We start from the raw sequence: 27388 nt of genomic DNA, 5'->3' as shown, positions 1-27388 counted from the left end.
ATATATATATATATATATATATATATATATATATATATATATATGTGTGTGTGTGTGTGTGTGTGTGTGTGTGTGTGTGTGTGTGTGTGTACACTATTTTATTAGAACTTGGGGATTCATCCATAACTTGGGTGGGTTCATTGCTTGGTTTTAGCCTGTCACCTATAATCCACTGCTAAAAACACACAAATAGTGTGTGTTTGACATCTGTCTCTCCTACATGGTTTTTTAAAAGATACTCTATTTTACATACTGAAATAGCCTTCAAGTAGTCCTTGGCTTAATTCAGTGACTGTTCAGTGTTATCTCAGAGCTAAAAAGAATGGACCTGTATCGGGTCCCTGTACTTCCGGCCGTTGCAGCACCCTTGCAATTACGCAATCGTAATCTAGGTGCTTGGGTGCCCAGCTCGCAATTATGACATAGCAGGGCAGTGGTCATGTGCTTGCCATTTCTGACCTTTCTTGCCAGTTTCAAACAAACAGAGTTAATGGGTAAACTGGTGGGGACAACCTACATTGGATTTCCCCAGCCTCTCTTGACTCACAGGTGGCCTGCACTGGTCCTCCCAAACCCTTCAACCTCCCCCCCCCCGCACTCCTATGCTCCTTACCTGGGATTCCCGTCAGATTGATTATAATTAGGACTGCTAGGATTGCTGTTGCTAAGTGATGCAGTCATATGCCTGGCTCAGCCATGGCAGTCCCAATCCCATTTGCTGTCATAACTGAAGGGCTACCTAAATTTATATTTAAGGCAAGCCCTTGAGGCAAGGACATCCATGAGGGGGAATCAAACTCTTAAGATGGCAACCGTGACTGACTGATCAAAGTCCCGTTCCTTTTTTCCCATGCACCACACATTAAAAATGACTAGGTTTTGATTGCACAGTCACAGATATTATCTTGACTTTTTTGATCCCCCCCTGGGAGAGCTGTGGGTTTGGCATGGCAGGTGAGACAGCTTCCTGTGCCTTCTAATGTGGCCGTTGCTGCTTCTTCATTTAGAGGCTGCGATTGCTTCATTCCACTTTGCAGTCTAAACTCTCGCTTTTCAACATCTCAGCCTAGATGCTTTTGACTACCACAGAAAAATAGTATAAAAGGCCAGTTTGATCCAAGAGAGAGCCCACCGATGAAGCCTTTCTGCTAGCTACGTGTCTAAAATAGAAGATGCATTAATCATTTTCTGTGACATTGTATCTCACATTATCTTTGTTGCTTGTTTACATTTAAAGCATCTAAACTGATGTTTGTGACTTACTTTCTTGGTGGTTTTTAGGTCTAAGTTTTTAAGTGACAAATGGATGATCCAAAGAGGATTCATGGAAGAAGAGGATGATGATATTAAGAAGCCTTGGTGAGATGATAAGATCTGTCATAGCTTAATAAAATGTGTCACGTTTCCGTACGTTTTAAACCTAATTGAACCACCTTGTTGGCTTTTTTTTTCTTGCTTTCTCTTGAGTATGTGGGTATAGTTTAATTTTTCTTTTCTCTTAGCCTGTTGGAGGCAATACTTCATGGGTCTGAGAAAGTAGACTCTTACAAAGTGTTAGTTTTTAAGCCAGAAGGAGCCTTTTAAAAATATTGATAGTTAATCCTTTCAAACAAGATGTAAAATCAAAAACAAGTCATTCATTCATGGATTCTTAATGACCGGTTCGGAGGTATACGTGTCTCCATTCCAATTGCTAGCGGGCACGAGCAAGAGAATGCTGTTGTGAAAGTTCTTCATTGTAAACTTCCCTCGAAGCTTCTAAATGGCAATTGTGGGAACCAGATGCGTCTTTGGTCTGAACCAGGATTCAACTTACAATTTGGTGGATGCCAGGAAACATGCTTTCTTTGCCACGGTGCCCTCCAAAATTAGATTAGCTCCATTCCTTTTGATATCCTGAAAGACCCTCAAGTCCAGGTTATGTTGTCAGGTCTGGAGCTGACGGGATGCTGGAGATTTGCCGAGATGGCTTCTATTGTGGAGACGGCCATTTTTATTCCTCTCGTTACCTTCAGTTTGTATCTTTGGTTTTTATATTGGTTAAAATAAATATATTAATATTTAATATAATTAAATATAATTGAGCCTTGGTGGAGCAGTGGGCTCATGCCTCCTTAAGTAACACCAGCTGCCTGCAATTAGTGCAGGTTCGAGTCCCACCAGGCTCAAGGTTGACTCAGCCTTCCATCCTTCCGAGGTAGGTAAAATGAGGACCCAGATTGTTGGGGGCAATTAAGCTGACTTTGTAATAATGCCGCTTGGGGTGTGTGTGAAAGCCCTAATAAGCAGGCATATACATAGAATGAAGGCTATTGCTAAGCACATTGGTTTGTGCTTAGATTGTAAGCCGCCCTGAGTCTTTGGAGAAGGGCGGGATATAAATGGGATTAAAAATAATAATAATAATAATAATAATAATAATAATAATAATAATAATAAGAAGAAGAAGAAGAAGAAGAAGAAGAAGAAGAAGAAGAAGTAATTTTTTACACTTTATAGCTGCAGTTTTTTGAATTGTCGTTTTATTTTATTGTTGTGCACCACCCATAGTCACTTTTGGTGAGATGGCAGCTATATAAATTTGATAAATAAACGCATAAATAACATTAACTTTATCAGCATTTATATTTATTCCTTATTTAGAGAAGGAGATGGGCTTTGCTAAACGTAAGCATTGTGCAATACAAGCCTCTACAGCAGGGGTCCTCAACCTTGGCAACTTTCAAGACTTGTGGACTTTAACTCCCAGGATTCCCCAGCCAGCTTTCCTGAGAGTTGAAATCCACAAGTCTTAAAAGTTGCCAAGGTTGAGGATCCCTGCTCTGTAAGTAAGGGCCCATCTGAGAAGGTAGAAAACGTTTTTTAAAATACCATTTTTATTTCTCTCTATTTCTTTCTTTAATGTCAGCAACAGTAAGCTCTCTATACAAACTCTGCAATGTCCTCTTTGGCTCACAGGAGCATTGCTCTCACTGTTTTGATGATGGTACACACAAATAGAAGGGGATGTCTGAAGCGCATAACGTTCACTCTAAATTACCTTTCCTGGAAGTCAGGCAGGGATTAGCTGCTGTATTTGCTCTTGAAGACGCTATCCTGCCATATCATCTTTCAAGAAACGCTTCGGTCTGCAAAAATGCAATGCAGTTTGTTCTTCAGTGCCTGAACCGCTGGGATATTTGTTCATTTTCCAGGTGGTGGCATGTGAAAGTTCAGGAATTACGCCTGTCTGCCCCCCTCACCGTACTGCCAAGCGTTACCTGTGAAAAGACCATCGAAATACTCAGAGAGAAGGGATTTGACCAAGTACCAGTAGTGGATGAATCTGGGTATGTATAGTCTTCCGTGTTTCCTTCCTTTGTTCCAAATAAATCCGCCTTCTGAAGAGTGTGGTGTTGGGAAATTATTTGTCTTATTTGGTTTTCTCGAGCAAAATCACGTCAGTCGTGTGGGTTTTGTCATGCAAATTGCTGCGGTGTGATTGAATGGCGATAAGTATACAATACAAATGTAGGTGTTGCTCCTTCGGCTCTCTGCTGATTGAACTTGCATTCAGTTAGCAGAATGTAAGAGACCGATGCCGTGCACTTGGCACACGTGAAATGGGCTAAATCAGCTGAAGCAACAGATCCTCCAACCCTGTTTGGGTCGGGTCACAAGGACTGCCTGAAAGAACGGCACTTCCTGAAGTTTAGGGGGAAAGTGGAACTAAGGTTGCTGCTTTTAAAATCTGCTTTTAAAGTTATGACATGGTTTATTATGTTTTGAGAGAACTGTCATCACCTAAAAAGGGCCCATAAAGTAATTAACCGAGTTCTGATTGCATAGCTAGCTAAATAAAAAGCCAGTGGGATGGCCAAGCTGACCAGGACAAATTGTGATCTGAGCAGGGAAGTCGTTTCCAAAGTTCAGCCCAGTTTAATAAACAAGGTTTGTTTAGTAAGTCTCTCATATCGTCTGTGCTACCAGTAGCTCAGATGCAAAAGGTCCTGTATTGTCTGACCCAGACAGTATATAATATAACCAGACAGTATAAAATGTAATACATGGTAAACAAGGAGGAAGATGTAACAAAGAAAGAAATATTGTACTCTCACCTGGTCTGGCAGGTCTTTTCTATTATCAAAAGCTAACTTTTCCAAAGTCTCAGGAGCTATGTAGACACTAGTTAGTGATAAACCTTTGTTTAAAACAGGGGTGCCCAACCTTGGCAACTTTTAAGACTTGTGGACTTTTAACTCCCAGAATTCCTCAGCCAAGTTTGTTTGCTACAGTTTTATCCTGAAAAGATTCGGAATACACTTTTTTTTTTAGAGGGCGGCAACTTAAGTGGAACAGGTCAAGGTGGAGAAGGGTCAACCTCTAGCTAATTGGGAATTTCGGAATTCCCTCCTCCCCTCTGAAAAAATGGGGGTGGGTTGGTAAAAGAAAATAACTGTGAGATCAGTGTACTTGTAACCTGAATTTGTGGAAATGCTGATGTAAAGCTTTTAAATGGGGGGGGGGGGGAACCCGTTGATATAACTCATTCAATGCTTTGTTTGGGGTATCCTTTTTTTAGACTGATTCTGGGCATGGTTACTCTTGGCAATATGCTTTCCTCGATGCTTGCTGGTAAAGTACAGCCATTGGATAAAGTCAGCAAAGTAATCTACAAGCAGTTCCAAACGGTATTGTGCCTTCTGTACATGTCTTTGTTTCTATTCCCTCCCCCACCTTCACACTACGTAGAAAGAGTTTCTGAAAATCTCACCTATTGATCAGTCAGCGGAAAATTCAAGCAGGAGGTTTACATCCTTCAAGTATTCAGGATTAAAAACACTGCGTTTACTGGTACTATGTAGTGGTACCAGTAAACACAGTGTTGAGTATTCAGCTTCTAAAGTGTGGTGAAAGCAATGTTTCAGTGACTGGAATGCATTTTCTGTACACTGAAAATACCTTTAGACTGAGCTTTTAAAATTATTAATACTGTGGAGAACACGTAGAAGCAAAATGCATGTAAATTCAAGGGGCAGAAACAGGGTAGCAGCAATCATGAAGCTTTTGTTGTATGCAATAAATTGAAATCACATGAAATAAAACCAAAATCCTCCTTGTAAAAATATATTTCTCTCTATTTTTTAATGTGCATTGTTGAGAACTTTCATGTATAGTCTCATCCTGCCTTCACTATGAAGCTACAACACTAATGTTTTTTACTGCAGGAATGATAGCTGGTTGATGCTATAAATTGTTATTTTGGAGGTCTGTGCTCTGTCTCAAGGGGGCAAAATGCTTAAATGTTAAGCATAGCTTTTGAACCCCATACTCTTTTTTTAAAAAGTATTGTTGGAAAACTACTAAGTGGAATAAGGATCAGAGTTCTTATCTAAATGTGAATGGTGTGTAAGAAATAATAGCAATGTTTTTTGAAATCATGCAACTTTCTCTTACAGATCCATTTGCAGGACAACTTAGGAAAGCTCTCTCATATTTTGGAAATAGATCATTTTGCTCTGGTGGTACATGAACAGATTCAATGTGAGTATAAGGTTATTTGTATGCTGTTCCAAGCCAGTTTCTGCCTTTTTAACTAGCATGTTTAGGTCTATAAGTTACTGATTTTCTAGTAGGTTATAATGATTTAACGTTTTCAGTGGGTTAGGACGCTGAGCTTGTCGATCAGAAGGTCGGCAGTTTGGCGGGTCGAATCCCGAGTGCCGCGTAACAGAGTGAGCGCCTGTTACTCGTCCCAGCTTCTGCCAACCTAACAGTTTGAAAGCACGTGAAAATGCAAGTAGAAAAATAGGGACCACTACGGTGGGAAGGTAACAGCTTTCCGTGCGCCTTTGGCGTCCAGTCATGCCGGCCACATGACCACGGAGACGTCCTCGGACAAGCGCTGGCTCTTCGGCTTTGAAACGGAGATGAGCACCGGCCCCTAGAGTCGGAAACGACTAGCACGCATGTGCGGGGGAACCTTTACCTTTTACCTTTATTAAATTCAAAGAAACCCATAGCCATGAAATAATGCTACTTCCAGCTTCTCTAATCGAATAGGTTGAGCTTTTCTAAATCTTGGGTTGGACTGAAAAGAGTAGTCTATAAACTGTAATATGTGTATTAACAGCGGTACAACCAAAACTTTTTAACTGAAGGGTGTTTTTTAACCTTAGCAGTGGTGCTGATTCTGGTCCGGCCCTCATTACAATGCAACGCCAGCCTGTAATTTATTTTTAGAGAAAATGGATTGTGCACCGATTTCTCCCTCAGTCTTCCATAACAGTTACCATAATTTTTAGAATTCTCTTTCTATATTTATATACTGGAGTATCAAAAACCTCTTAAGCTCCCAGTTTAAAACCTGGAATAAATCTGGATTTCTTCCAGCTGCTTTCCATAAACATATAACATCAGAAGTTAATGGGTGAGCAACTCAAGACGAGGAAGATTAGGATATCTGACTGATGTATTTATAAAGAAACAGCAGCATTAGAGAAGTGGTCTGCCCTTTCTTCCAAGTAACTCATATAGTTACTAAGTGACTTTGTCTTCAAGGTCATTGTTAATGTATAACTCTATCTATTCAATATATTTTTCCTAAGGGCTCACAACTGCATTTTACATTTAATTGGCGTCTTTCCAGTACAATAACATATGCTGGAACTGCATAAACTATTTCTTTGCTATTTATGGTTTGCTGAAATTTCCTAGAAATGTTGCAGTGAAAATAGCAGAGTTCTTAAGAATAACTGATTTATTATCACTGAAACTTTATTGGGGGAAAAACTTGTATAATAATAAAATGGTTAGTCCTTAAGATTTCAGAAAATTCTCTGTCATAGCACTTTCACGGTTTTATTGATCCTTGATTTATTTATTAGTTTACTTTTTATTATTATTTATTTATATAAAATAAAAAAATGCTTTCCGCGCAGTTATCACGAGACACAGAAACTCTCCATCTATCTATATTTATTTACTATCCTTTTGGCGGAGTTAGGCAGAAAGCCTACCTTTAAAATACATGTTAGCTGTGTATCTTTATGCCCGGCTGAGGGACCATTGTCCTTGTTTATTTAACCTACTCTTCCTAAAGGTTTCTGCCATCCAATGGAAGGACACAAGAATCTTTTCATTAGATAAAAGAAACCTTTCGAATCCAACTATTGAATTTTAAAACTTTCTCATTTGAAGGCTGCCTCAAATGTTCCTTCAAAAGGTGAAACTTTGTCAACAGGTTTGCACTTATTGTTTATTTTTTGAGGGAGAAGGGCTGAGGCCTTCAATAAATGGAACAATATGAAAATTGGACCGATGTCCTGCCGTGCAGGTGGGCAGAGCCAGGGTTTTCCGCATTCCCTTTCCCAGTGTTCGTTTTGTGCTAAGTCTTGTCTTTCGCTGTTGTTCTTACGTTTGCTCTAAAATATTTCTGCGTCTTCCTCCTCAGAACAGCAGGAAACCAGAACGTGGGGTGGAGGGTGGTCCAGTTGGGAAGGTATGCAGAAAATCATAGTCTTCAGTCATAATTTGAGGAGCTTGATTTTACAGTGACAAATAAGTCACAAATATAAAATTCACAGAATAGACCAGTATTTCATGCACTTCAGCTCTCAGAATTCCCTGTCGTGCTAGCTGGGGAATTCTGGGAGTTGAAGTCCACAACACTTAAAGTTGCCAGATATGAGAAACATTGGAACAAACAATTCACTAGAGAAGATGCCCCACTTTATATCCTAAGTTCAGAGTTTTCTCACCCACTGTTAATGATATGCCCTTTATTATTTTAAAGTGGCTTTTATCTTTCAAATTAAGTCTTATTGCTGCCACAGAATAAGCCAAGGCTGGCAGTCCTACACCTTAAAGAATGCTTCTGCTGGATGGCAGAAGGCTCGGCGGAGCCTTGCCCCATTTATCCCTGAAATTCCCAGAAAGTCCCTTGTTGCAGTTTGTGTGGATTGTGCAATTGAAATTAATATAAGGTCATTCTATTTAGAAAAAATGCCTATAGGTTGAGCCATTGGCATCACATAGATTTCCACTGAATGCTAGCAGACACCTATCAGTAGCATAAATAGGCCCAATTTCCAAAAGCAGAGCAAGGAAACAAGGCAGTTCCTAAATTGCCGTAATCTTTGGAGTTCTTTCCTTGTTTCTATACACTGGACATTCTGATAAGGTACTCTGGGAGATACTCATCTAAGACATTAGGAAGGTATCTGGGTGGGGAAATCTATTAATACCACTTTACAATGCCTTGGTAAGCCCACACCTGGAATACTGCATCCAGTTTTGGTCACCACGATGTAAAAAAGATGTTGAGACTCTGGAAAGAGTACAGAGAAGAGCAACAAAGATGATTAGGGGACTGGAGGCTAAAACATATAAGGAACAGTTGCTGGAATTGGGTATGTCTAGTTTAATGAAGAGAAGGACGAGGGGGGACATGATAGCAGTGTTCCAATATCTCAGGGGCTACCACAAAGAAGAGGGACTCAAGCTATTCTCCAAAGTACCTGAGGGCAGGACAAGAAGCAACGGATGAAAACTAGTCAAGGAGAGAAGCAACCTAGAACTAAGGAGAAACTTCCTGACAGTTAGAACAATTAACCAGTGGAACAACCTGCCTCCAGAAGCGGTGAATGCTCCAACACTGGAAGTTTTTAAGAAGAGACTGGACAGCCATTTGCCTGAAATGGTATAGGGTTTCCTGCCTGAGCAGGGGGTTGGACTAGATGACCTCCAAGGTCCCTTCCAACTATTATTATTATTATTATTATTATTATTATTATTATTATTATTATTATTATTATTATTATTATTATTATTATTATTGATAACTGTATAAAATTTATCTGTGTGTAAGTGCAGGATAGTAATTTTATGTTTTAAAGTGCTCATTTGAAAACAGTTTCCATCTCATTTCACAAATCAGACTTATTGCATTCTCTTGTGTCTTCTAGATCACGGTGATGGTGAATCTAGTAAAAGGCAAATGGTATTTGGTGTTGTTACGGCAATTGACCTGCTGAATTTTGTGACTGCTCAGGAACAGAAGAGAAACACAACCTAAGTTCAAGAAACATGTCAACAGGGCTCGTCGTTTCATTGGCTTTTCACATTAAAAAAAAAGTCTCTTCTTTTTTGCTTCTTTTGTTAGAACAATCTAGAAAAAAACCCTTTTGGTCAAAATGAATACCATCAGAGTCATTCTAAGCAACTGTTAGGTTTTAAAATGTTGTAATTTCTAGAATGTAGCGAACACATTGAAACATAAGGACACTGGGAAGTTTTAAGATTAATAACTTCAGTAAAGAATTGCTTTGTTTGCACATACAAATTTTATATTGTGAAGGCACTGCTGAGCTGGAGGACTAAGGCCTGAATGATCAAGCCACCATAACAGGATGGCTATGTGACAGCTTCCCAAAGCTCATTGCTGGTCCTGCTTCCACAGTATGGTGCGGTCTAGAAACTCATCCACTTCTTACACTATGCTGTTTTGCAACCCAGAATAGTATTACATATCTTAATCTTTAATCCTATTAAAGTTGTCCAGTGTCAAACCTACTGGCTGTCTTCTAGTGCACAGAAGAAAACAACTTATTTCCTAACCCAATCTTCATAAAGGATTTGTCTTCATATATATCCAGGGGTTGGAATATATAATTACATGAGCAATAGAGAAAGTGGTCTGAAAAACATCTTCTCTGTCCTATTACTGTTTTAACCTCTTTTTACAGATGCTAGTTTGTTTATCCAGATGTTTCTGCTGAATTCCATATTCCACCCATTTTCCCAACCCTCAACACAAAACATCCATTATCCCTCCTACTTTCAGATTTCACTTTCTGAATGCTTAATAGCAGTTCCCTTCCTTATTCTGGTCAAATTATGGGTGCAAGGGAAAGTAAGAAATTGCTTTGCCAGTAAGTAAAAAATGAGGGGAAAAAACTCTTTAACTAGTTCATGCAGTTTCCATTCGTTTGTGTACATTTTGTGTAATCAAAGAGAATTTTGTGTACTTGAAACACTACTAGCTCATAGCACGACCTCTGGCAGCATCAGAAAACACTGTATTTTCTCTACTGTTAAGTATTCTAGCATCTAATGTTCTATTTATATATTGTTGGCTAGCTTGACTGCTAACATATTTGTTCCACAAAGACCAAATCAGAATATTTAATATTAAATCAAAATATGATTCTATCTGCACATTGTTTTAACTGTCCAGCATCATGTTGGCCAAGTAATTGTTATCTCTGTTTTGTTCATGGGTATAATATGTTATTTAAAATGATACTTGTTTAGCTGGTCATAATAGTCTTAATGGGGAATAACTGCAAACAAACTTAGCTGTCTTCTGATTCTTTTGGTATTCTCCTTTGATGTAGGATTTTCTTTTCTTTTGTAGTTTACTTTAACTTCTACTGGAAGTTTTAAAGAAGCGTGCTATTTATACTGTACTTTTTCCAGTCACAGCAGTACTTGTTTCATGGCAGAAAAATCTCCTTGACATAATCAAGGAAGTTTTGTATGTGTATGGAATTCAGATTATGATATTAAACCACTAAAAGGCTACTGTAATACAATAAATGAGGAATTACTATTTGGTGTCAAAAATATTACTCAGCATTCAATGTTCCAGTAAGCATTTCTGGTTCTTTAGGACCATGAAAGAGGCTTCTGTCTGTTTTTAAAGTTTGGATTCTATGTCATGTTTATTCCAAATTTACTACAAGAATTAAATGTCTTGATAAGATAATAAAGTTCTGATGTGTTGGGGATGGGGGACATGTTTGTTTACGTGTGTGTGTGTGTATAAAATTAGCTATTAAATAATTTTAAAGGAATATAGTAATATAAAAAAGACAAAAACAAAACTAAAAGTGCAAAAAAGAAAAAAATAGGGGGAAAATCTTTACAGCAGCTTGATTCTGTTAGGACATAACTCTTATTTCTATAATCTATCCTGCCTAACCCATCAAAACTATAAGTTCATTGTTCTAACAAAGTTCATGAGGGATTTCCATTCAGTAATAAACATAGATATTGTATTTTCTCTGATCAAAGAAGCCAATTTAGTCAGCAACTTTCATCATCATCACCAATTATTCCTCCATTGTGGATAGTGTCAAATCTTTCCATCTTTGTATATACAATTATCTCACTGCAATTACCATATACGAAAACAAAGTCCCATGACTCTTTCCAGCTATTTGTCCATCAGTCCTAAAGATAAACCTTTGATCTTAATTGTCTATTAATCATCTGAATCTGTGTGTAATTGAATCCAAAAATTTTAGCTTGTTTACATGTTCACAAAACATAATAAAATTTCCTTGTTCACACTTCCAGCATAAATTTGAAATGCCTTTATACATTCTGGACCAATTTTGGGTGATATATAGCAATAGTAAATCATTTTATTAAAAAATCAATTGAAATTATAACATCACACCTTCCAGTTTGAAATGGGATCCTTATCTGCTTTAATCTTTCAAGATTTTGCAAGATTCTAATAGGAATTTCTCTAAGAACAATTACATCTATATTATCAATCTTCAGTCTTGTATTAAAATGCTGCTGCAAAGCTTTATCCCTTGTCTTCCTGACAGCAAATCTTTTATTTATTTAGCATAATTTATCAGTTTTTCCCTCTGTTTTTCTCCCCAACACAATCCAAAAGTTATAATGGAATGTGCAGCTAGAGAAGCAGTGTGTGAGGGAGACTTCTGTCTTACTCTCCAAAATTTCTACTTTGGCAGTTTTGTATCTCCTTGTATTACAGGGATTTTCATCTTTTATCTCTTTCAACTTTACAACTCTCTTATCCAATGTTTTTGCAAAAGCAGACAATTTAGCATAAAGTGATTCAGCTATCTTGCTGCCCAGTTGCTTAAACATTTGCTTCCCTCTTTTTTCCTCTCTTGTCTTCTTGTGCCCTTAATAATTCATCTCAAATGGCACTCTATGCCTACAGTCAGTGTCATAGTTACTGGTAGTATCTCTGGCTAAAGCCAACATCACATTCTGTTTCATATTACCTTATCTTTCATTTTGTAAAATCCAATTGTCTGCACACTCTAGAGAAAATTATTACTCTAAAGGTCCAGTGCGTTTGCCTGTTTTAATTCCAATGTGTTCAAAAGCACGTTTGTTCTGTTCTAAGGCACAAAATTGCTGAAATTACATAAATCACGGGAGTTTCCTTGAGCAGATAGTATCTGATAGATTTCTTTTTTCTGGGAGCAGAGAGGCCCATCTTTTGAGAGGAGAATTTGACTTCAGAAGGGGCAGAAAGGAGTCATGTCTAGAGATGCTGCCAAATTCAAAGTCCTCTTATTCATAGAATGGAATGGAATAGGGAATAGGAATTTGTCTCCAGTGCATAAACTCTCAGTGTAAATACGAACAAAGTAACGTGATACCAACAGGAGAAGGTAATAGAAAAGATGAGAACGATAATGGTGATACAGCCATGTTACATGCATAAATAGCCTTGCATAAGATAGTTCTATGGTAATTAGGTACTATGAATACTTTGAAAATTATGAATACAAATACTATGATTCAGAATGCTAGGACTTATATCAGTTCATTGGCTGGCAAGGCTTAGTTGTTTCCCAGTAGGATTGGTATGACAAAAACGAAGGGAAGGGAAGGGAGGAATTATGGTCTATAACTTCTGATAATGGAAGAAATGGCAGTTCTTCCTTGAATTCCCCTCCTCCTGCTTCTGATAGTTCTGGAAGGTGTTGAGGAAGGTGCCAGTAGGTGACTTCGTAGCCTAGTGCAAGTATGCAAAACACTGGAGCTAAGCTGAGCTCAGCATGATAGATAAATAAAGGACTTCAATCCAGTGCATTACTTTCATAAGTAATAAATACCCCTCAAAGTCATAAAAAATGTAGCACAGCAAAAAATTACAATAAAGGGAATAAGTAGTTCTGACTTTACTTTTTAGTAATTGGGTTAGCTAGAAAATCAAAGTCAGAATGACACTTGTACTGTGGCTAGAGCTGTTTGCAGATCTTTGGTGAGAGATTGAACAGAACTATCTATCACAACCCAGCTTTCATTCCTTGGTGAGTCTCCCTTTGTTTGAAGTAGTTAAGATTATTCAACATCATCAATATTGAAGTAAGTTTCAGATGCATTCAGTGCCATCTTGGCCTTTGCCCAGGTAGCAAAATATTTTGGATTAGCCCTGCAGACTTATTCTTAAACCACTTGGGAAGAGAAGCTACAAATAACTCATGAGGAGTTATCCAGTTGGAACATCATCAGGTAATTGCCATTATAGACATGGTTTCTATTCAGGAAAACTTAAAAAATCATCTTGTATAAGAATAATTTAATATACTGCAGGTCAGGGGTAGGCAACCTTGGCTCTTTTATGACTCGTGGACTTCAACTCCCAGAATTCCACAAGTCATAAAAGAGCCAAGGTTGCCTACCCCTGCTGTAAATTATCATTTATCTGGAAAACTAACTTTTGCCTTCTGGGTCACTTGGAAATATGCACCTTATAGAAGCTTTGAAATTTAGACTGTGCCTTGATGCCTTGAACAACTGGGTGAAACAACTAAAAACACAGTAGGTAAAACCTCTCTGTGCCTGACCACATAGAATAAGTACTTACACCTTTGAGACTTTTCCCTGTAATCCTCCTGTCTAGATTACTCTCTGCAATTTTCTTGGTGAGATTTTTCAGAAGGGGTTTGCCATTGCCTCCTTCCTAATGCTGAGAAGGAGTGACTGGCTCAGAGTCACCCAGTTGACTAGAACACGTGGTATCCTGTTTTCAAGCCTGATGCCTGAACAACTACATCAAATTGACTCTTGGGTCTAGCTCAAGGCCCTGAAATTAGGATTATGTCTCTAAATGAGGACTGTGTAGAGAGAGTTTCCTCCTTTAAATTTCTGGGAGTCTACCTCTGTGAAGATCTGACCTGGAAAGTTAACACAACCCAGGTGGCTAGAAAGGCCCAACAGAGGCTTCACTTTCTTAGGATCTTGCGGAAGAACAGGGTAGAACAACAGCTAATGACGCTCTTTTACCGGTCTACTATAGAGAGCGTCCTCTCGTATGGTATTGTGGTTTGGTATGCTGGTCTGACAGCCGCAGACAGGAAAGTATTACAGAGGGTAGTGAGCACAGCACAAGACATTGTGGGCTGTTCCCTGACACCACTGGATGACATCGCCAGGGCTCGTTGCCTTGGAAGAGTGAGGAAGATTCTCAGGGATGACTTCACACCCTGGACGGTATCTCTTTACTCTCCTACCATCCGGTAGGAGATATAGGAGTATAGCCAGCCAACAGGCTGAAAAATAGCTTTTATCCGTGGGCTGTTAGGCTTTTAAATGGGATATAATCTCTGTGAATTTATGCAGAATTGACTTGGGAGGCCGGTGTGTGGTGTAGTTGGTTCACATGGTGTGGTAGGATGGAGGGTTTGTTGTCACTGTGTGTTGGGGGGAGAGAGCACGGGGGGAGGCTCAGCTAATCTCAATGTACATATGTTGTACTTTGACAATAAAGGTTTATTACTACCCAAGACATCTCAAGGAATGGCTGAAATTCAGGCCAGTATCCTGGGGGGCAATGGCAGAATGTGTGGCAAGAGGTGCCTTTTTATTTTTCTGCACTTCTCTCTTCCTCCCTTGCCACCAGATCAGTGCTGTTTCATTGCATATCATAAAATTGGATACCTACCCAAACGATAATAGTTCTATAATATAATAGTATTTGCACAGTTGTAAAGTCCTTGAGTTGGCACGAACTGCTTATGAGGCTGGGATAGATGTTTTAAACTAAAAATGCCCTTTTATATCTGTTTGCCTTTCTTGGCAGCCAACGAAAGAACCAAACTGACAGAATGAAGCAAAGCTAATTTTAACATGACTGTCGCCAGTCGGTTTTATGGAAGGTCTTTACAATTTTTATGTCCATTATGGTTTCATTGAATTTTATGACTGTGAACCTGGTACAGTTGTTTTCAGTTTTGCAATATATGAGAGAAAGGAAAGATGGTGGGAAGGGGTTAAAGGTCTTATACTGAATTATAATTGGGATTCTCATAATTTCCCTTACTTTCTGTAAGTCTTAGGTGCCCAACTATGCTGCAGTTTCACTGGCTGCAGAATCTGGAAGTCAAAGCATATTAATAAGAATACTGCATTGGTTGTTAGATAGAAATGAAGTCATGAAGATGTAAACATGTTTTCCTATTGCCAATATCTGAAGTAAGAAGCTCAGTGTAATGATGCATTGCTCTTTTGCTACAGGCAGCCCTCAGGCATTTAGCTACTTTGGTCAGCTCTGATTTTGAAAGCAGAAATACCCTTTGGCCAGGAGAAGACATGATGATGACATGTGTTGAATACATTTGTACATTATTTGCAGTCACAAAAACATCACAGAGCAGAGAAGATATTGAGATGAAACTTTTCCTACAGATGTTCTCCCTTGTAGGGTTGTAGGTTTGATAAGTTTGTTTATATCCCTCCATTATTAGTTTTATAAACAACTCAAGGGAGCGAACCTATCCAATAAATCTTCCTCTTCCTATTTTCCCCACAGCAACAATCCTACGAGGTGAGTTGGGCTGAGAGAGAATGATGGACCCAAGGTCACCCAGCTGGCTATCATGGCTAAGGGGGGGGACTAGAACAGAGCTCCAGCTTTCTAGCTTGGTATCTAAAATCAAACTGGAGGTAACAAATTGCAGCTCCCCACCATCTGAAGTGAGAAGTTATAGTCTTCTCTACTAGCATGACATTTGGTTGATACTTATGCAAACTTTGTGACACTACAAAGAGGGCAGCAAAGACTATGTATGGTATCATTAAGAATCACTGTTATGAAATCCATGAGTATTAGTGGTGGAGTCAGTTTTAATTTATACAAGTGCTATAAATTGCCCTGCTTTACCTTGATCTTTTTTTCATACAAATCTGCAAAATAGTGTAAACATTTTAAGAAAATTTCCTTTCAATTGTTTCCCTTTAAAAAATATAATAATTCCTTTCACCGCTTCCTATTAGTGCAGAGTGCGCCAAACAGTATGTTCAAATATCTGAAAAGGCAAAAGAGGATATGAATAATTGGAAAGGGGGAAAAATTGTGGAAACGGAGAACACATTAACTGTTTAACTTTTATGGCATCTGCAACAAAAATTACAGCATAAAAACTGAAAAATAATTGAAATCTACTCCATGTGTCTGAAATTACTAGTTTTTCAATCTTAATATTTTTCCAACAAATCTTTATTTTCAAGAACATATGCTACAACAACAACAACAACAAGTTGAAAGGGACCTTGGAGGTCATCTAGTCCAACCCCCTCCTCAGGCAGGAAACCCTATACCATTTCAGACAAATGGCTTTCCAGTCTCTTGTTAAAAAGTTCCAGTGTTGGAGCATTCACAACTTCTGGAGGCAGGTTGTTCCACTGATTAATTGTTCTAACTGTCAGGAAATTTCTAATTGCCAGAAAATTTCACTGATCTGTTTTTGACAAACCCATGTTGGCTTTTGATAATGACTTTGTTTGCCTCTAGTTGTTTGCTGATTCGTTGCTTGATTATCTTTTCCAAGATCCTCCCAGGTATTGAGGTCAGGCTGATAGGCCTGTAGTTTCCTGCATCCATTTTTTTTCCTTTTTTGAAGATGGGAACTACTTCAGCTCTTTTCCTGTCCTCTGGTAGTTCCCCAGTGCTCCAGGATCTTTGAAAGTTATAGTTGAGTGGTATTGAGATAACATCTGCCAGTTCCTTCAGAACCTTGGGGTATAATCCAGCTAGTCCTGGTGATTTGAACTCATCTAGGGTGGACAGGTGCTCACCATTTTCTTTCCTATCTTAACTTGTGTTTCTAATCTGTTTTTTTACTGTACTGTTTTTGATAGGTTGGACTGTTTTTTCCCTTTGTGTAAATACGGATGCAAAAAACGAGTTGAGTAGTTCTGCTTTCTTCCTATTGCTTGTCACCTTCTTGCCACTTTCTCCCACTAATGGACCAATCATTTCCTTAACTTTTTTTGTTTTTTACATGTAGAAAGAAACTTTTTTCTGTTATTTTTGACTTTTGTTGCAAACCTTAGTTCATTTTGAGCCTTAGCTTTCCTCCCTTCATATTTGCTGATATTCTGCCTTAGCTATGTGCCCCTCTTTCCACTTTTTATACTTGTCCTTTTTGTCTTTCAATTTATAAGAGAGTTCTTTATGCAGCCATGCTGGTTTCTTTTGAGAGTTGTTATTTTTCTTCTTTGTTGGTATTGTGCTAGACTGGGCTTTTATAATCTCATTTTTCAAAATTTCTCAAGCTTCTTGAATTGTTTTCCCCTTGAGGATTCTCATCTATGGAATCCTTCCAAAGCTGTCTCTAAGTTTGTTGAAATTAGCTCTCTTAAAGACCAAGACTCTAGTTTGACTGTGTTCTATTGCTTGTGCTTACATAATGTTGAATTCCAATATTGCATGATCACTCCCCCCACAAGGTTCCTGGGGTTTCAACAGCTTCTATCATTTCATCTCTGTTAGTGAGAATTAAGTCCAATATGGCTGATCCCTTCTCTACTTTTTGGGAGACAAAGTTGTCTGCTAGGTTTGTCAGGAATCTGACTGATCTTCCACTTGGTGCAGAGTTTGTCTCTAAGTTGATGTCAGGGTAATTAAAGTCCCCCATTACTATTGTGATGTGCTTCCTTCATACCTTAGTTAACTGACTAGCAAAAAGTTCATCTATTACCTCTGTTTGGTTGGGTGGCCTATAGTATACACCTATGGCAATCTCATTCCCCCCCCCTTTTATATTGACCCAAATGCATTTAAGATAGTTTTCATCATTGTTCTGCTCTATTTCTCTAGAGATGTAGTTATTTCTTATAGAGAGAGCAACTCTACCTCCTCTTTTATTTGGTCTGTTTCTTTTAAATAATTTAAATCCCTCTAGCTGTGTGTTCCATTTGTGGGTCTCATACCATTCCATATCTGCCTTCATTTACCTGAATTTCTAATTCACCCTGTTTATTGCTCGTGCTCTGTGCATTGGTGTATAGAATCAGCAGATATAGAATCAGCAAAGGCAAGCCTTTCAAATTTCATCCATAGAAATGTGATCTATAGACTAAAGTGATCATAGTTTGAAGACCGGATTGAAATCAATTGCTGAAATCAGGTGAATTAAATGTTTATTGCTGACATGGTCTTTTTAAAACAGAAGAAAAGTGATCTTATGAATTATGGTTTTGATGATTAGATAAGATAAAGAAAGAAGAGAGTCATGTAACTGGAGTAAAAGGTAAAATTATAATTGCACTTACAACTGCTATAAAAAGATCAGAAGCTTTCTTCTTACTATTTTTTTTCTTCCCTGCACCTTTAACCTTCAGCTTCATTTCTTTCTTTGTCTTCTGTTTTTCTTATTTTGCATTAGTTTTTAAATTGTTTATTTTTTAAAAAAATAATAATATTAAATCTAGATTGTTGACAGGGTAAAGAAAAAAGCACACAATTTACAATGCATGAAAATTTGAATGAAACTTTGTGAAAACAGTTCTCCCCAAAAACCAAGGCACTCAAAGGCCAAACAATATTTAATTCTTAGGCTATGCCTGTTGGGTGAAAGATGGGAGGACAAAAAGTAGGGCATGTCCTTCTTTTGCCTGATGTTTGGTAACCCTAGCCAAGAGTAGTTGCACCAGATTAATATGTTGTAGTCAGCTACAAAGTACTTCAGTTTAGACACATGGTAAAACCACACAAGGGGCTCATGAAGTAAAAGTTGGAAATAAAAACCTAAAAACCACAGTTTTTAAAATAGATCATTGATGGAAACATAATCTGTCTATGTAATGGTATGTGGGAATGACCTTGGGAGACTGGAGAAAGATCCAGTGCATGGTTAGATAAGAGGCAGATGAGTCAAAGAAAGAAAGTGGGCATAGCAAACATCTCAGAAGGGACCTTCCCTAGTTTCCTGAGCTATAAAGGTGAGAGGAGATAAATGTACTTTTAGACATAATTTTACAGTAAAGTAGAATTAGTTCATCTGGTTGTGCTTCCTGTCTGAACTATCGTGCAAGGCTGATGAGCTAGGAGTAGACACCTCTTACTCAGGCAGTCAATCAGGTAATCACACCTTCTGCCATGGAAGATCACCAGAAACCATTAATTTAGTAGACTAGACTATACCCATCACATCCTGGACATAATCTGTTTCAACTTCTTCCCTCAGGACGTGGCTGTAGAGCATTGCATGCCAAAACAACCAGACATAATGATAGTTACAGTATGTGCCATGATTCCACTAAACATTTAATTCCCACAACACTGTCTTTCATATTTTCTCATCTTCTCATCTTTCCTACTATCTTCTCCTATACTAGGTTTGTTATGATTTATCAATTGTTGCTTGTAACTTATGATTAATAATTGTAACTATGATTATGATCTATGACCTATCGCTGTTTATATCTACATTGTGAGCTTGAGACAAATTCCTTGTGGATCTAATCACTTGGCCAATAAAGAATTCTATTCTATTCTATTCTATTCTATTCTATTCTATTCTATTCTATTCTATTCTATTCTATTCTATTCTATTCTATTCTATTCTATTCTATTCTATTCTATTCTATTCTATTCTATTCTATTCTATTCTATTCTATTCTATTCTATTCTACCCTACCCTACCCTACCCTACCCTACCCTACCCTACCCTACTCTATCCTACCCTGCCCTAGAAAGTTGGGGGGAAGTATCTTGGGAGGAGATAAAGGAAATCCCTTTGATATTGTTGCCAAGAAAATTTATATGAAGTTAGATTCAATTTGAAGGAGTGGAAAGTTTCATTGATACAAACAGAATAACAGAGTTGGAAGAATCTTGGAGGTTTTCTAGTCCAATCCCTTGCTCAAGCAGGAAAAAAATATTTCAGACAGATGGTTGTCTAATCTTAAAATCCTCCAGTGTTGGAGCACTCATATCTTCTGGAGACAAATCATTCTACTGATTAATTGTTCTAATTGTTCTGATTAATTGTTCTAATTGTTCTGATTAATTGTTCTAATTAATTGTTCAGGAAATTTCTCTTTAGTTCTAGGTTGCTTCCCTCCTTGATTAGTTTTCACCCATTACTTCTTGTTCTGTCTTCAAGTGCTTTGGAGAATAGACTCACCCAGTGGTGGGATTCAATATGTGAACAACTGGTTCTCTGTATGGATGCTGCTTCTAGAAGTCCATTCTGGCCTTGGGCAACAAAATATTAGCTATCGGTTCTGCTGAAGTGGCGCGAACTGGCTGAATCCCACCTCTGGGCTCACTTTCTAGATTCTCAATATCTTTTTTATATTATGGTGACCAAAACTAGATGCAATATTCCAAATCTGGTCTTACCAAGGTACTAACACTTCACATGATCTTGATTCTATTCCTCTGTTAATGAAACCCAGGACTGTGTTGGCTTTTTTGGCAGATGCAGCACACCGCTAGCTCATATTTAAGTGATTGTCTGGTAGGATCCAAGATCCTTCTCACAGTTACTACTATTGAGCCAGATACCACCTATTCTATACCTGTGCATTTGGTTTTTCTTGCCTAATTGTAAAACTTCACTTTTCTTACCATCAAATTTCATTTTGTTAGATAGGGCCCAGTGTTCAAGACTGTCGAGATCTTTCTGCATTTTAAGCCTATCTTCTGGAGTGTTGGTTATTCCTTGCCAGCTTGGTGTTGTCTGCCCTCAGATTAGCTGGTAATAAGGACCTTCTCTGGGCTTATTTCTCTCATATGTATAGTGACATGTTATTTTCCACTCAACAAATCTCATTGTAGATGGGTAGGACACAATAATCCCAAACCCCTTTCCAAAATGGATTACTTTCTTCAGACCCACATATTTGCCAAGTGGTTTCTGACTACATCTGAGAAAGAACATTTAAAAAGGTCAACATCTGAAAACTGATTGTATACTTGTCTTTAACCATTTGTAGATATGGAAGTGAGATTATTTGATAGAATATATTTCTATTATCAGATAGAAAAAGGTATTTCCTCACCTCTGAAACTCTGATCGAAAGGACCGCTTTATGAGTCTATGAGAAGTTAAGTCATCATTTATAAATATATTAATCTGTTACTATTGGAGTATTAGCAAAATGATATTTTAAAACCCACTTGCAAAAAAACCTCCAGGTTTTGCAGAATGAGGGTACCATTCATGTGTGAATATACATAACACGAGTTGTTCCTCACTAAATCTCAGAACCATCTACAAAAATCCATCCCTTGAACTCTGCCTTTTTATTTGAACCCAATTTTTTGTTAACAAAATGCCGCAGTGAAACAGATAAATCCATATCCCCCTTACAGCAAGACTTTTGCCTTTTTGAAAGTGATTGTAAAAAAAACAACCTAAAAGAAGCTGGAGGATCAAGAGAACCAACCGCCACCCCACGTGCCTTGCTCCAAGGTAGTTTATTGGTTTTTTGGAATCAAATAGCTTGGATATAAGTGAGCGGAAAAGGCATTGCAGGCAATCAGAACAAGCAAGCCAGTGAGAAGGTGAGCATTTTTGCAGTTAATGGCTCATTACATTTCTTTACTCTTTAGCAGATTTGATAACATTTGTGCTAACTTGGCATTTAGATCTGACTACTGTTTACTGATGATCTGGCATTTGAAAAGGAGATTTTAAGATAAGTACTTAACATAGTTCAGGAGCTAGGGCAATGACAGATTATTAGACTTGAAAGAATCAGTTTCTTAAATTATCTAAAGATTAGCTGAGCCCATCTGTGAAATAATCTTAAAGCTTTCTGCTGATTGACTGTGCAACTCAGTCTCTTTGCTTTTCTATTAACTGATTATTTTTGAAAAGGTGCTTTATGTACTGTGCTTTGTATGTATATTTGCTTAAAAGGAAAATCGTGTATTTAGTCAATTAGCTGAGGAAGGAGTCATTTAATTGCTAGCAGCATTGTGGTCCCATAAAAGATGCATACAATGCATGAGTTAAATAATAAAATTAGGGCTGTCGGATCTGAAGTATAAACTTCCAGATGACCACTGAAAACTAGCAGACATTTGATGCCATATTTCTTTTTCACCATCTAGTACAGTCCAATTATTTTTACTCCAAATCTGGAAGTCCTAATAAAACATATCAGGAAAAAGTATTATTATAGTTAGTGTAAATGCAGACCAATAGATTGTAGCACAAAAGAATGCCGACTTGATTATATTTATCTCCCATTAGATATCAACAGTATATTATTGATTTATCCTCTCCGAGATAGCAATTGCCTTCACGTGGGGAAGTACTTAATAAGAAACCTTGCCTTTCTGTCACTCTTTTCTCTCGTTGTCTTGTGCTAGTTGTGCCTTCTTTGCAAATTCCGTGACCTCCTCCAATACTTCTGTTGGTAGAAGTGATTTCAGCTCTTGGAGTTTGCATTCCACTCTCTTTTTCAAAACTTCAATTGTAAAATTAATTTGTTTTATTCTTTCATTGAGAAGCTGGAGCTGGGCTTTTTGCAGGATGTTTTCTGCCCTGTGTCCTTTCACTGTTGAACAGAGGTCCAGGCTGTTGGGGATGAGTCTGTGTTGTTTGCATCTCAAACTGAAATGCAAATGGTTCCTGTAATCTGCAAGTTTTCTTCAAGGAAAAAACAAAGTCCAGTTGCCTTTTGAAAAGCACCTTTGGGACAACCTTGACCTGGATGACTGAGAATCTCCGTAGGCATTGTATAGGCTTCTTGACTATAAGCTATCAACTCACCAGTGAAGTGATGAATTCTACTTTGCTGGAGATCTTCAAACTGAGACTAGATATCAAAGATGTTCGGGTGATCCCACATAGAGCGGAGGGTTGGACTAGATGACCATCAAAGTCACTGCCAACTTTGTGATTCTATGAGAGAACAGGCTCTGATATGGCTAATGAATGCAAAATTAATTACTGTTCCACCAACTCTGCAGGAGAGTCTGAAATGAGAGGTAATTGGGCAATGGAACATGTACTTGTTGATAACAGGTTGTCTGCTAGGAAACTGCAAAACAGACTCATAAAAGTTTCAGGTGATGGAGAAGGGAATTATGTGTATAGCTCTGCGCTTTGGTTTGTAGAGCAACAGGCTGTCTTAAAGAAGCAATTCAAATAGCTCTGCACTGAAATGGGTTTTCAAAAATCATACAAACAGAACATGTTACTTCAGTTACTTCCTGATCCACTGTTTGCCTAAACTGTAAAAGTTCTTCAAGCAGTCCTAAGTTACAGTTATAACCATTTCCATTAACATTTATTTCCAAGAAAACATGGACAGTTTTGTCCTGAAAGATTTATCTTATTCTACATGCCAGCATTCTTGCCACTAATCCACCCAAGCCATATTTGCACTAATGCAAATCTAATGGATACATTAGCTATGGTGGGACATCAAGGGGCAATCAATTTGTGGACTACATCTTTTGTCAAAACCTTGGTCAAACTACAAAAGACATGTACTGAAAAATAACGTGGTAAGCAGACTGGCATTTACTTAAACTTTGAAGTTGTGTAATTGGATTGATGATGGGTTTTTAAATATGTTTTAATTTTTAACTGTAGTTAATTTATTTTGGGGCTGTTATTTAATTCTTTTTTAATTTTTGTATTGTTGTTTTTTATTGTTGTAAGCCGCTATGAGTCCTTCGGGAGATAGGGCGGCATATAAGTCCCAAAAATAAATAAATAAATATAGTGGTGATGCTACCACATCAGCAAGTACTACTCCTTGTTATTCTAATCTCACTCTAGCAACCAAAGCTAAACCAAGTTCATCTTGGATAACCTCAATAAAATTCATTGGGGAGAAAAAAAAATCAAAGGCAACAAGATCAGTTCATATAATAAGGCTGTAAAGATTAACTGTGGGATGCGGTGGCTCAGTGGGTTAGGACGCTGAGCTTGTTGATCAGAAGGTTGGCAGTTTGGCGGGTTGAATCCCGAGCGCCGCGTAACAGAGTGAGTGCCTGTTACTCGTCCCAGCTTCTGCCAACCTAGCAGTTCGAAAGCACGTAAAAATGCAAGTAGAAAAATAGGGACCACTACAGTGGGAAGGTAACAGCGTTCCGTGTGCCTTTGACATCTAGTCATGCCGGCCACATGACCACGGAGATGTCCTCGGACAAGCGCTGGCTCTTCGGCTTTGAAATGGAGATGAGCACCGGCCCCTAGAGTCGGAAACGACTAGCATGCATGTGCAGAGGAACCTTTACCTTTACCTTTTTAAAGATTAACTGTACATTGAGATTTCTTGGAAATGGGTAAAAACATAGACATGATTTTAATATATGCATTATGTTGCTCTCCATAAATTGGCTTCCTTCAAATTCCAATTCTATTGAAAGGAAAGCTTGATAAACCAGCAGGTAGTTCCTAAACCACAGAAGCAGACAGTAAAATGAATCTAAGTTTTATATGTCTAAACCACATTCATTCTAAAGTCATTTGGGCCCATAGAGTTTCTGAAATGTTATTTTACAGTGTTATCCCTCCTTTGAGGGAATAGTATCAAAGCTGGTGTTATTTACTGTAAATAATGGAGTAATCTGGCCATCTGCTAAGTAGTTTTAACCCAATAGAGTTCTGGGTGTGGTCATAGTAAATCTCCAGACAAAAATGTTAAAAAAAATCATTTCATGTGTGTCCAGAAAGGTAAAAGCTATCATTACTCCACTGGAAAATTCTGGTTTCTTCCTGGACTCTGTGCCTTTAGCTGAGGCAGAGTTACCTTGAAAACTTCAGATATAGCAAATCTTTTGGTGAGTAGGTAATTCATGCTGGTTAAATATATGGGGAATGAAAAAAATGGGAAGTGTGGGGAACGTATAAAAAAAAATTTCTTGGCAAGATTTCAGAAGGGGTTTGCCCTTTCTAGGCCTGAGAGAGAGTGACTGGCCCAAGATTACCCAGCTGGCTTTGTGCCTGAAGCAGAACTTGCCATTCCCCCCAGTTTCTAGCTCACTGTTTTAAACCCCTACACCAAACTGGCCCTCATGTAATAAAACAGATTAACGTCGTATACTTTAAAAACATTATTTTACTTTTTTAAAACTGGGCAAAAATAATAGTTCTTGAGAATATACCACTCCAAAAATCAGTACCTGAGTAACCAACAGAATGCAGAAATAGAATTAGAAGTACTCAGTAGCATCAGGAAAGAAGTTTTTAAAAAAAGAGGAAAGAGGAGAAGGGAGGGGAAGGGGAAGGAAAGGAAAATCCCAAAATCTTGTCAACTTTGTAAGTCATGAAAGCTGCAGTTCAAAGCCCACCCCACAGTGGAAGTACTTATAGATATTACATTTCATAGCTGCTCTTACTCAAAAATCACTGATATGGGGGGGACCCTCTTCAGGGAATGGGTTTCTTAGGCTCCTTAAAAAAGAGGAAAGTATAATATCCCTGTCCACACTTTTCCCATTATAGATAGTTATCTGGCTAATTTTATATCTACTTTGGCCCATAGATTTTCCAGAGTTTTGTCCTTGACACTTTGGCATTTCTGAAAAATCAAAAAAGAGAAAAATCTAGTAATAAATGTTTCTTCAAATGATAAACATTAGTAATAATAGGTTATTCAAATAAAATGTTTTCTTTTATATAAATAGTTGCTATTTTCTTGCATAAATGCAGCTGAAAACAGTTTTAAACTTCGAAATAGGTTTGTATCTTCAAAATAATAGGTTAACTGGGAGGTGTTTTAACTTTGCTGAGTGAGTGATTCCTTGCAGGATGTTAGTGATAATACTATACAATTGTTTGCTTGCACCTTGAACACATTGTTCAGGAAGTACTTTGAATTGTAATTGAGGTTGGAGATATTTCTTAAATAAACTTTGAACTCAGAATGAAACGTATAATGGAAAATGCAGGATAATAACTTTGAAGACCACTTTGAATAATGTAATGTTTTACTATTGCTAAAATGTATCACTATGATTGTGAAAAATGTTCCTTCATCTTCAACAAAAATTGACATGGTGCCGGATTGCGGAAGTATACTAGAATGAGTACTGAGTCAGAAAATCGTAGCTCTTGAGACTTCTGGAGGAAGAAAGGGTGGACTGAAGGCAACTCCATGAAAAGCAGAGCCAATGATCATGGCGAAGAATGAAGAAATGGGCTGGCTCCTTGAACTTCTCCAGACAAAGAAAGGGTGGGAGATCACCCATTGGTGCTCCAGACTATTGATACTCCCAAGGAGGCTGCAAAACCGGTGGTTTTCAGCACTGAGAGATGAGGGAATAGTCATCTTGCTTAAACTGCAGTAGCGCCTTTAAAAGACACCAAGTTCATATAGTTCCTTTTCTAATCACTTTTGGAAATTGCTTATTAGCTACTTTTCAGCTATTACAAACTTTGGATCTACAAATCGGAAAATATGAGGTGAGTCTGCCTTGAATTCTTAATGAAAGAAACACATGACTATAATCTTGGGAGTTGAATTAAAAAACAGCAACAAAAGGTTGATTAAAATGTTGGTTTTAGAAAACTACAAATGGATTAAAGATCCAGATAAATTTGAAATAAAATGTTGGAATTAATTATAAAAATCCTTGCTATGGAAAAATGCTTTTGTTTTGAATTTTTTTAAAAAAAACACACAAAGTTTTAAAAATTGTACACTAAAGATTTCAAGTAAAGGAGAAGAACACATAAATGTGATGATTGGTTACGGAACGGTACAAAATATTCTAATGCTGCAACTATTGAAGAATACTTTCAAAATCACAGTCAGAAATTAATAGATGCTGTCAACAGCAATATTTGCCTCTATGGCTAGATTTTATATAAAATGCATTATGGAAGAAGGACATGTGTTGCTTAACAAGACAGACTGAGTTGAAAGTAGACTTATTTTACAGATTAAAAGTTACAAAGCTGACATGAAAAAAGATGTTACACTGGACTTATACAAAAAATTGGCTGATACTTTAATAATTAAAAGTTCATACAAACAATAAACCAGGAGAAGGACTTGGACAATCTTTCTTACAAAAGAGACTTTTAAAATTTTGAAGAATCTTGTGAGAAGGGACAAAGAAATGAAATTTAGTTCTAGATCATTATTTGAAAGGACTAAAGATTAAAGTTGATAGAAGTAAAAAGAAGGAATATAAAATTGATTTATTTAGTCAAGATTAAAATAGATATACTGATATTTCTGGTAATCCTTAATGGTCTTTTACTAATACTTGGGAGTCTCTTTATATATTTCTTTTATTTTTCTTCACTATGTTTTTACTTTTATCTCTTTTCTTTTTTCTAGTCTTTATTTCTTTTCTAAATTTTCTCTTTTCTTTCTTTCTACTTTCACGTCTTTTTGGTTTGTATTATATTATTCTAATTATAAT

At 37.6% G+C, this 27388-nt stretch overlaps 1 protein-coding gene across 2 annotated transcripts in view; it reads left to right on the top strand.

Moving 5' to 3' along the window:
* The window catches only part of LOC308667188 (cystathionine beta-synthase-like), a 46011-nt gene extending 36887 nt beyond the window's left edge, over positions 1 to 9124 (top strand). Inside the window, exons 13-18 of one of the 2 annotated variants that reach the window (XM_081326326.1) lie at positions 1282 to 1359; positions 3195 to 3329; positions 4562 to 4670; positions 5439 to 5523; positions 7250 to 7315; positions 8946 to 9124. In XM_081326326.1, coding sequence (XP_081182452.1) covers positions 1282 to 1359; positions 3195 to 3329; positions 4562 to 4670; positions 5439 to 5523; positions 7250 to 7315; positions 8946 to 9055 — 583 coding nt within the window. In that variant the 3' untranslated portion in view covers positions 9056 to 9124. The remainder of the gene's footprint in view (positions 1 to 1281; positions 1360 to 3194; positions 3330 to 4561; positions 4671 to 5438; positions 5524 to 7249; positions 7316 to 8945) is intronic. The other variant, XM_081326327.1, reaches the window with a different exon arrangement.
* The last annotated feature ends 18264 nt before the right edge of the window (positions 9125 to 27388 follow it).

Source organism: Vipera berus (genome assembly GCF_964194415.1).
Source record: "Vipera berus genome assembly, chromosome: 4".
Lineage (NCBI taxonomy): Eukaryota > Metazoa > Chordata > Lepidosauria > Squamata > Viperidae > Vipera > Vipera berus.
This window is presented reverse-complemented; position numbering and strand designations above follow the sequence as displayed.